Source organism: Drosophila innubila (assembly GCF_004354385.1).
Source record: "Drosophila innubila isolate TH190305 chromosome 2R unlocalized genomic scaffold, UK_Dinn_1.0 1_C_2R, whole genome shotgun sequence".
Taxonomy (NCBI): Eukaryota; Metazoa; Arthropoda; class Insecta; order Diptera; family Drosophilidae; genus Drosophila; species Drosophila innubila.
The window spans coordinates 1,246,370-1,259,808 of NW_022995374.1; the positions used below are offsets into that span (position 1 = coordinate 1,246,370).

At 32.5% G+C, this 13,439-nt stretch overlaps 1 protein-coding gene across 1 annotated transcript in view; it reads right to left on the bottom strand.

Annotated features, from left to right (window-relative positions):
* The window catches only part of LOC117782835 (trichohyalin), a 53,134-nt gene extending 40,432 nt beyond the window's left edge, over window positions 1–12,702 (bottom strand). Inside the window, exons 1-7 of the mRNA XM_034619885.1 lie at window positions 12,360–12,702; window positions 7,412–7,807; window positions 3,498–3,614; window positions 3,234–3,407; window positions 1,368–1,624; window positions 1,056–1,302; window positions 600–655 (exon numbers count right to left, since the gene is read on the bottom strand). Of these exons, the coding sequence (XP_034475776.1) occupies window positions 600–655; window positions 1,056–1,302; window positions 1,368–1,624; window positions 3,234–3,407; window positions 3,498–3,614; window positions 7,412–7,544 (984 nt within the window). The 5' untranslated portion in view covers window positions 7,545–7,807; window positions 12,360–12,702. The remainder of the gene's footprint in view (window positions 1–599; window positions 656–1,055; window positions 1,303–1,367; window positions 1,625–3,233; window positions 3,408–3,497; window positions 3,615–7,411; window positions 7,808–12,359) is intronic.
* Between the last annotated feature and the right edge of the window lie 737 nt (window positions 12,703–13,439).

A 13,439-nucleotide genomic window follows, 5' to 3' on the forward strand; every position in this document is an offset into this window, starting at 1 on the left:
AATTTCAATTTAATTTTTAATCTGTAACTCCAAGTTTAAGACTTTGGCAAAACGAAGCAAAAATGTTGTAAGAGTTATTTTTTTCTTTTTTTTTTTTTTTTGGATGCTAGGCACACTACAAATCGAGTTTACGAGGGCAGTTTGTGTGGTACTTGAATGTGTGATGTTGTTAGCAATAAATGAATTCAGAAATATTTAAAGATAACTCTGCAAGCAAGCAAAGTTGAAAATTAACAAAAATTAAGATAATAGTATAAAAACAGTTAACAAGTATTTTTGTTGTATTTTTGTAGTATTTTGTTGTTGTAGTTTTGATAACGTATTTCTTTGGTTGGTTGTTGTTTAAAGAGTGGGGGGCAGAGAGCCATTTGTTGTTGTTGTTGTTATTATTGTTAATTTTGTTCTTGTTGTAGCCCCTGCCCCCCGTGTACGAAATCATTGTCTCTAGAGCATTGTTTGCCGCAAACGAAAAAATTGAGAGAGAGTCGATTTTTTGTTTGTTTTTTTTTTATATATTTTTTGGCCGCCTGTTTCAGGTGGCAAAAGAACAAGGAAAAAAAAGAAGAAAATTGGAAAATGATAGTGGAAAATGGACTTACCTGTTTTTGTGCCATCGCTTGCATTTGCTGGAACATTTGACGCTCCTCCTCCTTGCCTGCAATAGTTCATAAAAACAATATATAGTATATAGATCAAAGGAAAAATTTAAAATAGAAATTACGACACATCAAATATTGTCAAATTATTATTATATTGCTAAAAAATAATATCGTTTAATTTAAATTTTTTACAAATTTGTCTACGAATACACTTAGAAATTTAATAATTTAAAATTTGTAACCCTAATTTTAATTTTCAGTTATTATTAATATTATTTTCCCGAATTTACACCCCCTCTCAATTGGAATTTTGCAAACGCCGTCTTATATCACATTGAATTCATTTCAGCTATGTTGTATAAGAATTTCAGCATCCTACTTCTTACGGCTTGGACTGCACAATGCTCAGTCAGTCGGGACAAAGAGTTTTAAATGGATGGAGAAAAGGAAACTTACCCATGCCCTTGGCCTGCAGCATTTCCAGCAGCTTCTTGATGCTCTCGTCCCGTGCGATCAGCGTCTGCTTCTGTGTCTCCACACGGCACTCGAGATCCTTGATGGTCTCTCGCAATATGCTAATCTCACGCTGCAGATGATCGTTCTCTGCGTAGATGGCCTCCATCTGTTGCTGCATCTCCAGATTTGGTTGACGCATTCGCAGACGCAGCTCCTCCTCCAATTGACGCACGAGCATCGCTTGTTTCTGCACAAGAAATCGATTTAGATTTATTAATTGAACTCGCAAATTATTCAAGCTAATTTCCTTACCTGATTCTCTGTGCTGAGCAGCTTCAATTGATCATTGATCAGACTGTACTTGGCGCTCTCTTCTTTGCGCAATGCTCTCTCCTTTTTCAACTCGGGCGACCAGAAAGTCTTGATGCTGTGCATGGAGCTGCCCAGCTTTTGATTTGTCAGCTCCAGCTCACGCTTCAGGTTGCCCAGCTCCCTTTGCAGATCCGTGTTCTGATGCTGCAAGTCTCCCAGATAGGCCCGATCTGAGGTCGGCATACCCGTATTGTAGCCTGGCAAAAGAGAGTTTGAAATATATATATAAAAGGTCTCAGAAACCAGTTTAAGGTGTTGTTTTATACTAATTACGATATAAGGAGTTGAGTAATAGTGAAAGCTTGAGATTTAAAATTTTGAATTTTCGAAATTTTAAAGGGGGGACTCTTACCATCGATATCGAATTTGGTCGAAAATAATTAAATTTTCTAAATGAACAAAATTTAAATGCAGAATGAATTTATAGGCCAAATCATGATCAAAATGACATTCCGCTTGAAAATTGGTTCAGTTTTGATCAAGTTATAACAGTTTGAAGTTGGTCAGACTGCGGATTTAGCCACTTTACAAGTCCAAATTTTTGTTCAATTTCACATGATTTTTTTCAAAAAAATGAATGGTCTCAGAATCAAGTTTAAAGTGTTGTTTTATACTAATTACGATATAAGGAGTTGATTAAAAGTAAAATCTTGAGATTTAAAATTTTGAATTTTCGAAATTTCAAAGGGGGGACCCTTTGCATCGAAATCGAATCTTGGTCGAAAATAATTAAATTTTCTAAATGAACAAAATTTAAATGCAGAATGAATTAAGAGGTCAAATCATGATCAAAATGACATTCCGTTTGAAAATCGGTTCAGTTTTGATCAAGTTATGACAGTTTGAAGTTGGTTAGACTGCGGACTTAGACACTTTACAAGTCCAAATTTTTGTTCAATTTCGCATGATTTTTTACAAAAAAATGAAAGGTCTCAGAATCAAGTTTAAAGTGTTGTTTTTTACTAATTACGATATAAGGAGTTGATTAAAAGTAAAATCTTGAGATTTAAAATTTTGAATTTTCGAAATTTCAAAGGGGGGACCCTTTGCATCGAAATCGAATCTTGGTCGAAAATAATTAAATTTTCTAAATGAACAAAATTTAAATGCAGAATGAGTTTAGAGGTCAAATCATGATCAAAATGACATTCCGTTTGAAAATCGGTTCAGTTTTGATCAAGTTATGACAGTTTGAAGTTGGTCAGACTGCGGACTTAGCCACTTTACAAGTCCAAATTTGTGTTCAATTTCGCATGATTTTTTACAAAAAAATGAAAGGTCTCAGAATCAAGTTTAAAGTGTTGTTTTATACTAATTACGATATAAGGAGTTGACAAAAAGAGAAACCTTGAGAATTAAAATTTTGAATTTTCGAAATTTCAAAGGGGGGACCCTTAGCATCGAAATCGAATCTTGGTCGAAAATAATTAAATTTTCTAAATGAACAGAATTTAAATGCAGAATGAATTTAGAGGCCAAATCATGATCAAAATGACATTCCGCTTGAAAATCGGTTCAGTTTTAATCAAGTTATGACAGTTGGAAGTTGAACAACTCTTTGACCTAGCAAGTTTACCACAACCGTACTGGTACAAACGTTTCGGTATTCGGTTCTTAACAGATAATTTATTTCGTTTACGGTCTCAGATTTGGTACTAAAAATAAAACGGTTACGGTTATAATTGAGTACTGAAATTGAATGAATACAATTATTTTTTTAAATGAATTTTAAAATAATAATATAACAGTTTTTTGTAAGTGAAATGTAGAAAAATGCAATTATAGTAAACAGTCGTTTATAATTACCTCCTAAAGCGTTGGGACTTTGCCGAGCTGAGCGACCGTAGAGTTCGTCCTCTAGGTAGAGTCCTCTCTCCAGGGATCTGTCCCGGGAGCGATCACGCGGCTCTCGTATGGGAATAAACTCGCGATCGTGTGGATCCACAAGTCCACCGCGATCGAGGGATTGATAGCGGGTTCCTAAGGATTCCATAAATAAGTGAGTAGAGTTAATATTGCAGATAGATAAAAAGAGAATGCAGTGAACTGATTTGGAATATGAGATATTACTTGGATAGTCCATGGCATGTGACATCGGTGGTCTGCTGGCACTACGGCTGCGATGATGTCCCGCTCCGGCGGGACTTGTTGGCTCATCCATGTCGCGGTAGTATGGACTGCCCATTGCTGAAATTCACATAGAATTCATGACGATGATCAAATGAGGATGACGGTTGAAAGTTCTGGATTTCCATTTTTTGTATTTCTCTTTTTTTTTTCTTTTTCTTATGCTTTTGTTATCGAGTGTGTTAAGAAATGAAAACAGTTATCAAATCAAGAGTTGTAACTAGTTTGAAGGTGGAAACTAGTGCAGTGTGAAAGTGTGGCAACACTGCATTGATATTTCATTGGCAACGCGCTAATACTAATTTTAAGTGTCGAGTATCTTCATACTGAAATATGCACTTACTACGAATATACAGTGAGTCAGATAATTGTGTTGATAAAATAAATTAATCACATATTTGTTTGATTTAAAATAAAAATAATTCGCAAGGAATCTCATTATTAAAATTTTCTTTAAAATATTAACTTTAATAAAAAAAGAATTTATAAATAATAAAATCTATTTAATTGTGTTTTTTTTTTTCAAAACATAAAGTATGTGAATATTATTTCGTTGCTTTTCTCTTTTTTAAATACGATTTTTTAATTATCCAAACAATTAAATAACTACCTGCATTTTAATATGTACAGTTGGTCATGTAATTGTTTAGAAAACATACAAAAATTCACATATATTTGAAATAAATTCAATAAATAAATAAACACAAACCCAATAGACCCCTGTACTTTTTTTTAAGTACGGGGTCTAAAAACGGTTTTTATTTTGAAAATCAATTACTTGCCTGACTGTATTTCTATAATAACATTTAATAAAGTAATTGTTTTGACGATATAAAATAAATGCAAATATATGTTTTTTGATTAAAAAATAAAAACATAAAAGTATAAATACTTTATCTCACTAAATTCTTTTCTTTAATTTATTTGTTCTAAATAGCAAGTTTAATCATAAGATAAATATTAAAAAATCAAGCAAAAGTATATTTATTTTTTGCAATTTATTGTTGTGAATATTTAATCTTTGTCAACACAATTACTTGACTTACTGTATGCTTAAACTTGAAACCCAAAAAGGGGTAACAGAATGCAAAAAAACCAAAAAAAAAGGTTTGAGAGCAACGCAAAAATGTTTGTCGTGTTGCCGCTGTCATATAAAAAGGCTCATAAACTAGCTACATTGTTGGCCCTACTTTGGCTTCCCTCTATGTACTCCCCCTCCAGCCCCCCTCCAGCCACATCTTGGCCCGCTTCGTGTGTGATTTGTGGAAAAGTGTGGGCCATAAACTAAACTTTTCCACTAGCACGAGAATATTTTGCACGGCTCAACATGAAACTTAATTTGTGGCTCTTTGTGTCCTTGCGTGTCAGTGCTGCCATTTTGGCCATGCTCGAAGCCAACATTAACGCAAATTGTTAAGACTGACTTTAGTGTAAAAATGAAGCCTGAAATATGGTTTTCAATTTGTGTATTTTCTTCTTGAAAACAGGGGATTTTTGCACATTTGACAAAGCATTTTCCAGGTTTTTTTATAATTGAAAAAAAATTACCAAAAAAAAAAGCTCATTAGGAGGTAAGAGTCTAGTAATGAAAGTCCTTCCACATCCCAAAATTTCTGATATCCAAATTTGTGAGGAGCAATATTAATTTAGTACATGAAAAGTAAAAAAAAATGTTTGCTAACGATATCAGAAAGTTTGGGGCATGACAAGTATAAGATTCTTAATTTAAAGCGCAAAGATAACTCGACAACTCTTAGGGCCATAAATATGTTGGCCTACTCGTATTTCGAGTTCTCACTTCAGCCGGGAAAACGCTAATTAGTTGGCTAGTTACAGTTTAATTTGAACTGAGTAAACTCAGCTAGAGAATCATGGTCAATTTGTGGGCTCAGTTAAGCGGCTTCGGCCATTTAATTTATGGCCATTCAACTGGGTCACAACTGCCAACATTGTCGGCTGAAGTGAGTACTCGTGAATAAAGTGAATAGTGTGCTAACCATAATTGTAATCCAGTTTGAGGCTTTGATTTTGTGTAACGCGTTCAGCAGTAATTAAATTTGTTTGCTAGCCATCTTTGCTAGCCAAGTTAATGCAATTTTCAAGTTAACTTTCACTTCTGTCTACAACCAAATCATTTTGCAGAGTTTAGCATTTTATTCAAATTGTATGTGTGAGTGTTGATGTATGTTTGTTGTGTAGTTATTGTTGTTCAAAAATAATAAATGAAAATTGTTACAGATTTGTTGCAGATGATTAAAGCCAAAACGGAAAATGTACCATGCGCATGCGTGTGATGTTTGACAGAAATTATAGATTTTAGTTAAAATTTTGCATTAGTTTCAATTAACTACAGTTAGTACATAACTAAAAGCATTTTTTATGATTTTTACAAAATAATATTAAGTTCAAATTCAATTCGAAATTCAGTTAAATGTCCGTCCTTAAGCCAATTATCCGTGCTAACATACAGAAATTATTTTTGTATATATTAATTATTTGTATGCATGCAACAGGATTTGTAGAAATTTTAGAGTTTGTTAAAAGCGTTCTCAGTTGTTGTTGTTCTTTTGAGAATGCCAATAATAAGTTAAACGAAAGTATTTTACGATACATTTTGCACAAACGTGAGCTGTGTATCTTTGAGATACATTTTATAGTTTTATACAACTGAATTTGCAGACTCTAGAGATTGTGGATCCCAGAATTTTCCATTTTACTTTGTTAAAGGATAAAATAAATTAATTTTTATACCTTTGCAGACAAATTTATAATTGTGTTCGGATTTTATTTTTGTTTTCTGAAAAAATGTCAATTATTATCTACCACCAATAAAATTTGAAACTTTTTTTTCTTGAAATATCATAACCAAACTCGCATATTGTATATTTTGCATTGTTTTGTACATGCTGACAAAATTTGATTAAAGTCGGATAACTATATCAGATAGCTGCCATAGAAACGATCGTTTGAAAATCAAGAAATTTCTAGAAATCTCAACCAAACTGATAGAATATTTAATAGGTGATGTCTAATACTTTTCTTCCTTTAAAAATGATCCCTTAGTATGAAAATCTTTTAAATAATTAATAATTATTAGGTGTTGTCTAATACTTTTCTACCAAATTTGCTTCAAATCTGAGCACTAGATCCTATAGCTGCCATAGAAACGATCTTTCGAATACCAAACTTTTCCATGATAAACTTTTTTGTTTTCAAAATATCTCAACCAAACTTATAGAATTTTTATTTGGTATTGCCGAATCCATCTTAAACAAATTTGCTTTGAATTAAATCGCTTGATCATAAAGCTGCCATAGAAACGATCATTCGAAAATTAATCTTTAGTATGAAAATCCTAGTTGTCTTAAGATATCTTAACCAAACTAATAGAATATTAATTTGGTGTTGTCTTATATATCTTTACCAAATTTTGCTCAAATCGGATCAGTTGCCATAGAAACGATCCTTTAAAAATGATCCCTTAGTATGAAAACCTTTTGGGTTTCTAAAGATAATTAAACCAAACTCGCAAGTTATGTAGTAGCTGTTATTTTATATATGCTAAACAAATTTGGTGATAAAGGAACCACTTTATCATGTTGCTGTCATAGGAACATTCAGTAAAAACTCTGCAAAGGTATCAAATCTTCGGCGTGCCAAAGATTATCTTAATTCTCATTATCATAATTATATTTTTGATTTAGATTGCAATTGATTTGTGCTCGTCTACGTTTGTGCATTGATGGCTACTAGAATGTAGCCAGAGGATTAGTTGAAGCATTTGTTAACACTAATTGTTAATTGTTAAGTTGTTTAGCTGTTAGTTAGTTGCTTAAGTTTGTAAGCTGTGTGTTCACCTAGAGGACTTCCGCGTGCGCCGTAATCCCGGGATGGTGATCGATCGACAGTTGGCAATTCCTGGAGTCGACGCACGCGACCAGGACTCCGAACACCAGAGCTATTCACTGGATTATAATCGTCACGTGACATAATCCGCGGCTGATCCGCGGCATGCAGCGATCAGAGTAACTCGTACTGCTTCTTCTTCTTCTTCTTGCTCTCCTTCTTCTTCTTTGCCTTCCTCAAGTCCTTTTTGGTCTGGCTTTAAATGCGACGTTCGATTTGTTATTTTTTATCTATTGATATGCACTTTTTGATTGGCTTTTTTTGTGTTTGTTGATTTGTTGTTCAATTTGTTGCTATTTCTCGTTAAATTCTTTAAATTGCTTGTATTTTTTTTAGTCGCTCTGCATCTGCAAGTGTAAGAAGTGAGAAGAGAACAAACATAGTACGAGAGTACGAGAGAAAATCAACGCAACATACAAATAACTTACAAATACGTATACGTAATATTTAAATCATAGCACGTAAGCATAACTCATATTACACATACGCCCCATTGCCGTCTGTTTATGTGTGTGTGTGTGTGTGTGTGTGTATTTAAGAGAGTGCTTTTCTGTTCCGTTTTGCATTTAAATTAGGATACGCCAACTTGCATATCCTTAACCTTTTTACCTACATCTGAAACTGAATCTGATTCTGTATCTAAATCTCAGCCAGCTGCTTAGCCGTAAGCGCATGGGCAAATAACCAGCTGAGGCTGAGGAAGAGGAAGAGAAAGAAGCAGAGCAAATTGTCGAGAGTATTGCATTATGGCAGCTCTACGAATATGCAAATTTCCTTTTCCTTCCTTCTTTCCTTCTTTCCTTCCATCCACTTCTATTTTCTTTGGCTTTTCTCTATTTAAACAAAACAAATCGCATGCAAATTGCCACTTGAGCAGCCGCTTCTTAAGAGGAGTCGCACTCAGATAAATACACACACACACACACACACACACATACACACACACTCACACATGAGCAGAATATGATTCACAGAAATTGCAACGAGGGTGGCATTAATAAGCTTCACTATTTAATAGCAAAGAAATAAACAGTAAAATATTTAAGACGAAAAAATAAATAAAATAAGATTGAAATAAAATAAGATTTAAAATAGAAAAGTTTAAAAAAATCTCAACTTATCATTTCGCAATACACAACTTAATATTTATTTACATATCACTAAATCAAATCTTTGTTTATTGCAAAAAACACTAGTGAAAATAAATTTTATTTTTTATATTTTCAGATCTATCATACAAACATGTGAGTTTTGTTTAGTTTTAAGACTACCCTCGCTTGCCACAGACACAGGTATCCCTGTACAAGTTGCAGCTGTGGCACGTGTGAAGAAGAAGACAGTTCTCACTCTTTTTTTTTTAAGCCAGGAAAGGCTTGAAAATGAAGTGCGGAGAGATAGAGACATAGAGAGAAAACAGGCAACTGAATGCGCTGCCTTTATGTATGAGGGGTAGAAGGGAAGCAAAGGGAAAGGGGAAGAAGGCAGGCAGAGCAAGTAAACAAAAACAACAACAAAAACAACGACAACGATAGCGGCTAAATAAAAGCTAAGCGAATCAGCAGACCGGAAGACCATTCAAATGTTTACTTGCAAGTGTGTGTGTGTGTGTGTATGTGTGTGTGTATGTCACTTGAGTGCCCATTTACGTGACAAGCAAGCAAGCAAGCAAGAAGAACAGTTAGTTTATATGGTCAAATGCATTTGGCCAACAGCTGGGGCGAACAGGGCTTAAACACAATCAAGATGAGGTCAGGAGAGCAAAGAGCCTGCTCATATTAATATGAGGCCAGATTCGATTGCAACACAGCACTTTGCTGGGCAAACAAAGCACAAACACACACACTCTCTCACTTATCTGATAGATAGTGCAAATTCTTGTAAGAATTACAAAAAACAAAGAATAAATAAAAAAATTATAAAATATGGAAATAAATGTAAGAATATAAAAAAAAATGGTAACAAAATATAGGAAACTCATAAAACAAAAATCTTTAAAACTGCAAAAAATTGTAAATAAACTAGTTCATTAATATTGAGGAAAGATAGTTATGATTTTTCTATTTTTAAATATGTTGTAATACAACATTTTATTGTTTAGGCGCGAAACCTTTTCTACTCAAGCGATCATCATACATTTAAAGTAAAAATAAGAAAACAATATATTAATAACATTCAAAATAATTCTTTATATAATTTATATTTGCGGCTTTCGAAATACTTTCAATTTTGGTATATTCTCTGTGGTGCATTTATGGAAATAAACTATAATATTGTAATTTAGCAGAAAAATGTTAAATTTATTTTATAATAATAGAAAATGTATAAAATATTATATTTTCAAATTTTTTCTCATTTTCCTTCCTTTAATTTAATTTTAATACTACGTTATTTGTTATTTTTTTGTCGTATTTTTTTTTTAAATTTAAAAGTTGCCTAGTTTTGTGTTCTCAATTTTCTATTTCGCATTAGGTATTCTTAAATTGAATATTTTTATATTCCAATTTTTATTTTCTCAATTTTTTGTGTTCCTTAACTTGTTCATCCTCCAATTTTGGTATGCCTAGTATTATTTGTTGAAAATCCCAATATAATGAATGCACTTATCTAGTCATCTGGGCATTAAGTGAGCTCAGCATTCATTGCATACTTTGAGGCGCGGCGTTGATGGCTGCACTTCCGGCTTGCGCTTCCGGTTGGCACTTTGGGGCATTTGTAATACGATTTGATGACGAAATCCTATACAATTGTTGTCTACTTCTCTCTCTCTCTCTCTCTGTCTCTGTGTTGCTCTCTCTCTCTGTCTCTCTGTTGCTCTCTCTCTCTCTGTATCTCAAAACAAACATGTTGAGTTGTTGCCTGCCAGAGTCACACTGACAGCAATTCACCACACAACTCTGCGCAGTTACACTCTCTCTTTCTCTCTCTGTCAGACACACTCACACACACATTTACACACACATACAGTGTGTCGGTGACGACGGTTCAACAATAGCGTCATCGTAAAGCATTTGCCGCATTTTGTTGTTTGCAGTGGCGGCGTTTTTTCTACACTTTGTGGTCGCGAGACATACACACACACACACACATACACACACATACACCCACACACGCACAACAAAGATATTGAGACACCCACGCGGCGAACGTGTAAAATAAGGTTAAAATTTGAAATCAATAAAAATTATTCCACTCATCTAAAATTAGAACAAGACTTAGACAAGGCAAATGCCGTCAAGAAACTGTAACTGAAACTGAAACTGTAACTAATACTAAAACCAAAGCAATGCCAAACAGTGGAAAACAGGAGGAAAGGGGAGAAGGGGGTACACTCACCCACAAGTCATAAGAATAAAAACAATCACGCAAAGACTTCGGTTGAGTATGAAAAAAAAAATGATTATAGGCATTGACAGTGTCTGCCGTATGTATACTCGCACGACAAATCATGCGAGGAGCAGACTAAGCAGCAAGGGGTTGGGGTAGGAAAACTACACTGATACAAAAAATGAGAATAAATATTTGAAAAGTTTGAGAGACGCTAAAAAAATTAAGACTATAATTTACAGGATGATTTATATAGGCACTGTTTTTTATAGCTTTTTGCAGCTTTTGGATTTATTATAAATTAATAGATTAGTATTAAATTTGAATTTTAAAGAGTCTGCTTTAATATGAATCATATAAATTATTTAATAAAACAAGAAAATGTAATATAAAGTAGATTTTTAATTAATGTGGTTCGAAATGGAATACATTTATTTTCCCATATCAAAACAGAGATGTAAGCGAATAGTTGAATAGTTTATATATTTAATAGTTGAGATTCTCCTTTTTTTTCTCAGTGTAGCTCCATTTGTTGTCATTCATTTGAGCTGCTTTCGTGCGCCTTTTTTCTAATTATAAACTAAGTATCAATTGCCATTCAGCCCGATGATGATATGCCAAAAAAGCAAATGGAAATACGTAAAAGAAAATAAAAAATGGTAAGGGAAATGCAAATGGAACTGCCAAACAATTAAATGTGAAAGACAACTGAGATAATCGACTTGTCTGTCACAGTAAATCGAATATAAGATTCAATTTGTTATATGGGGCGTATGTGTAATACTCGTTAACTAATAAGTAAAACTACTTAAGTATAGCTAACTATTTATTTATTTACTTTTTAAAACTAAGACACAATAGTTGGTTAATTCTGCGCACTAAAATTTAAAAACAATAACATTAAATTAAAAATTTATCTTTAACCTAACATATTTAAGCAAAGTAAAGGAACAATACACATACACATACATACATACATTAAAGTAAAAGGGACTGAGTTATTTATATCCTATATTCACAATAAATTTTATGTACATTTTCTAATGTTTTTATCAATTTTTTTTCTTGAAATGGTATGAGCAAAAAATAACGTCAACAAAAAACAATCAGCAAAAAACTTAATGCAAAATAAAAAAAAAGATAATAAAAATTATAAACAGATTGTTTTAGATATGAAATATTTTATTTTCTGTTTCTGTTTTAATTTTAAACAATTTTTTTGTTGACTGCTTTTAGTAGAGATTAAAAAAATATAAATATTTATTTAGCTCACACACTTTTTATTATTGAAAGTTAAGTACAAAAATGTTACAAGAATGCACACAAAGTTTGTTGTGAATTGTGGATATTTTTTGGAAGTATAACAGGCATGATTAGTTTGAATAGTTTTGAATAATTTACGATTACTCAAAGACATACGCAGAAATCAATACGCATAAATGTTACAATACAATCTGTATTCATGTGTGTGTGTGTTTGTGTGTGTTCAGTGTGTGTTTGTGTGTGTTCAGTGTGTGTGTGTGTGTGTGTCTCTTAAGCTGATAATTCATTGATAAATCTCTGAGAAATTCTTACCCGCTTTGCTTAAACGATGAATTTTGAATGATTTTCCTTGTGGCGTCGCTAAATATGAAATTTATTTATTTATATGCTTCAACTTCAGTTTCTGATCCAGCTGCAGTTCCAGTTCCGGTTCCAGCTTCAGCTCCACTTTTTGCTTTAGTTCCAGCAATTTTTGATTGCTTCTCCTTCTCCTTCTTCTTTTTCAGCACACGGACACAGATACACACACAGACACGCACAGCGGCGACTACATTGCTTTGCAAGTGTGTGTGTGTGTTTGTGTGTGTGTGTGCGTATATGTGTTGGGGGAGTGGTCGTAGGGAGGCGTGTGCAAATTTTTGCCGCTTCTTCTTTTTGTTGTTGCTGTTGTTGTTATTGTTGTTGTTGTCAGTGCATTTCCGTTTCCGCTTTTGCTGTTTTTTTTCAGTTGTTTTTCTTTTCTTCTATTTTTTTTAAATTAGTTTCACTTGTTGTTTACTAATTGCATTTTTTTAATAGCCGCTTGTTAATTTTAATGCATTTTTTATGTATGTACATGGCTGTGTGTGAGCAAACAGATTAAATTAGCTAATGATAATCATAATGATAATACGCTTAACCACTGCACATTCACTTTTAAACTTTTTAAACTTTTCTGTTTTCATTTAATAATTTTATTAGATATAAATGTTTATTTCTTGGCATTGCTAAGTTAAGATTTTATTTATTAACTTTATTTTATTTTTAATGGTCAAGTTACACTACATTTTTAGTTAATTTTGTATTATTTAAATGTTAATTAGTTGACTTTTTTTAAATTTAATTTGAATGTTGTTTTAATTTTTTTGCTGCATGCTTAGTTTAAGTTTTAAGTGTTTTCTTCAATTTTTTTTTTATTAAAATTTAAAATTTATTAAATTGTTGACAAATAAAATAATAAAACAAAATACATTATTTAAGTTAAATTTGTATATATTAAATTTCAAAAAAGTAATTTTTCAAAATGTTTTTAGTTAACATTCAATAAATAAATATTAGTAAATAAAATTAGTTGAACAGTTTTAAGTTTATTAAGTCACATTTATTTTAATTATTATTTGATGTGGAGTTTTG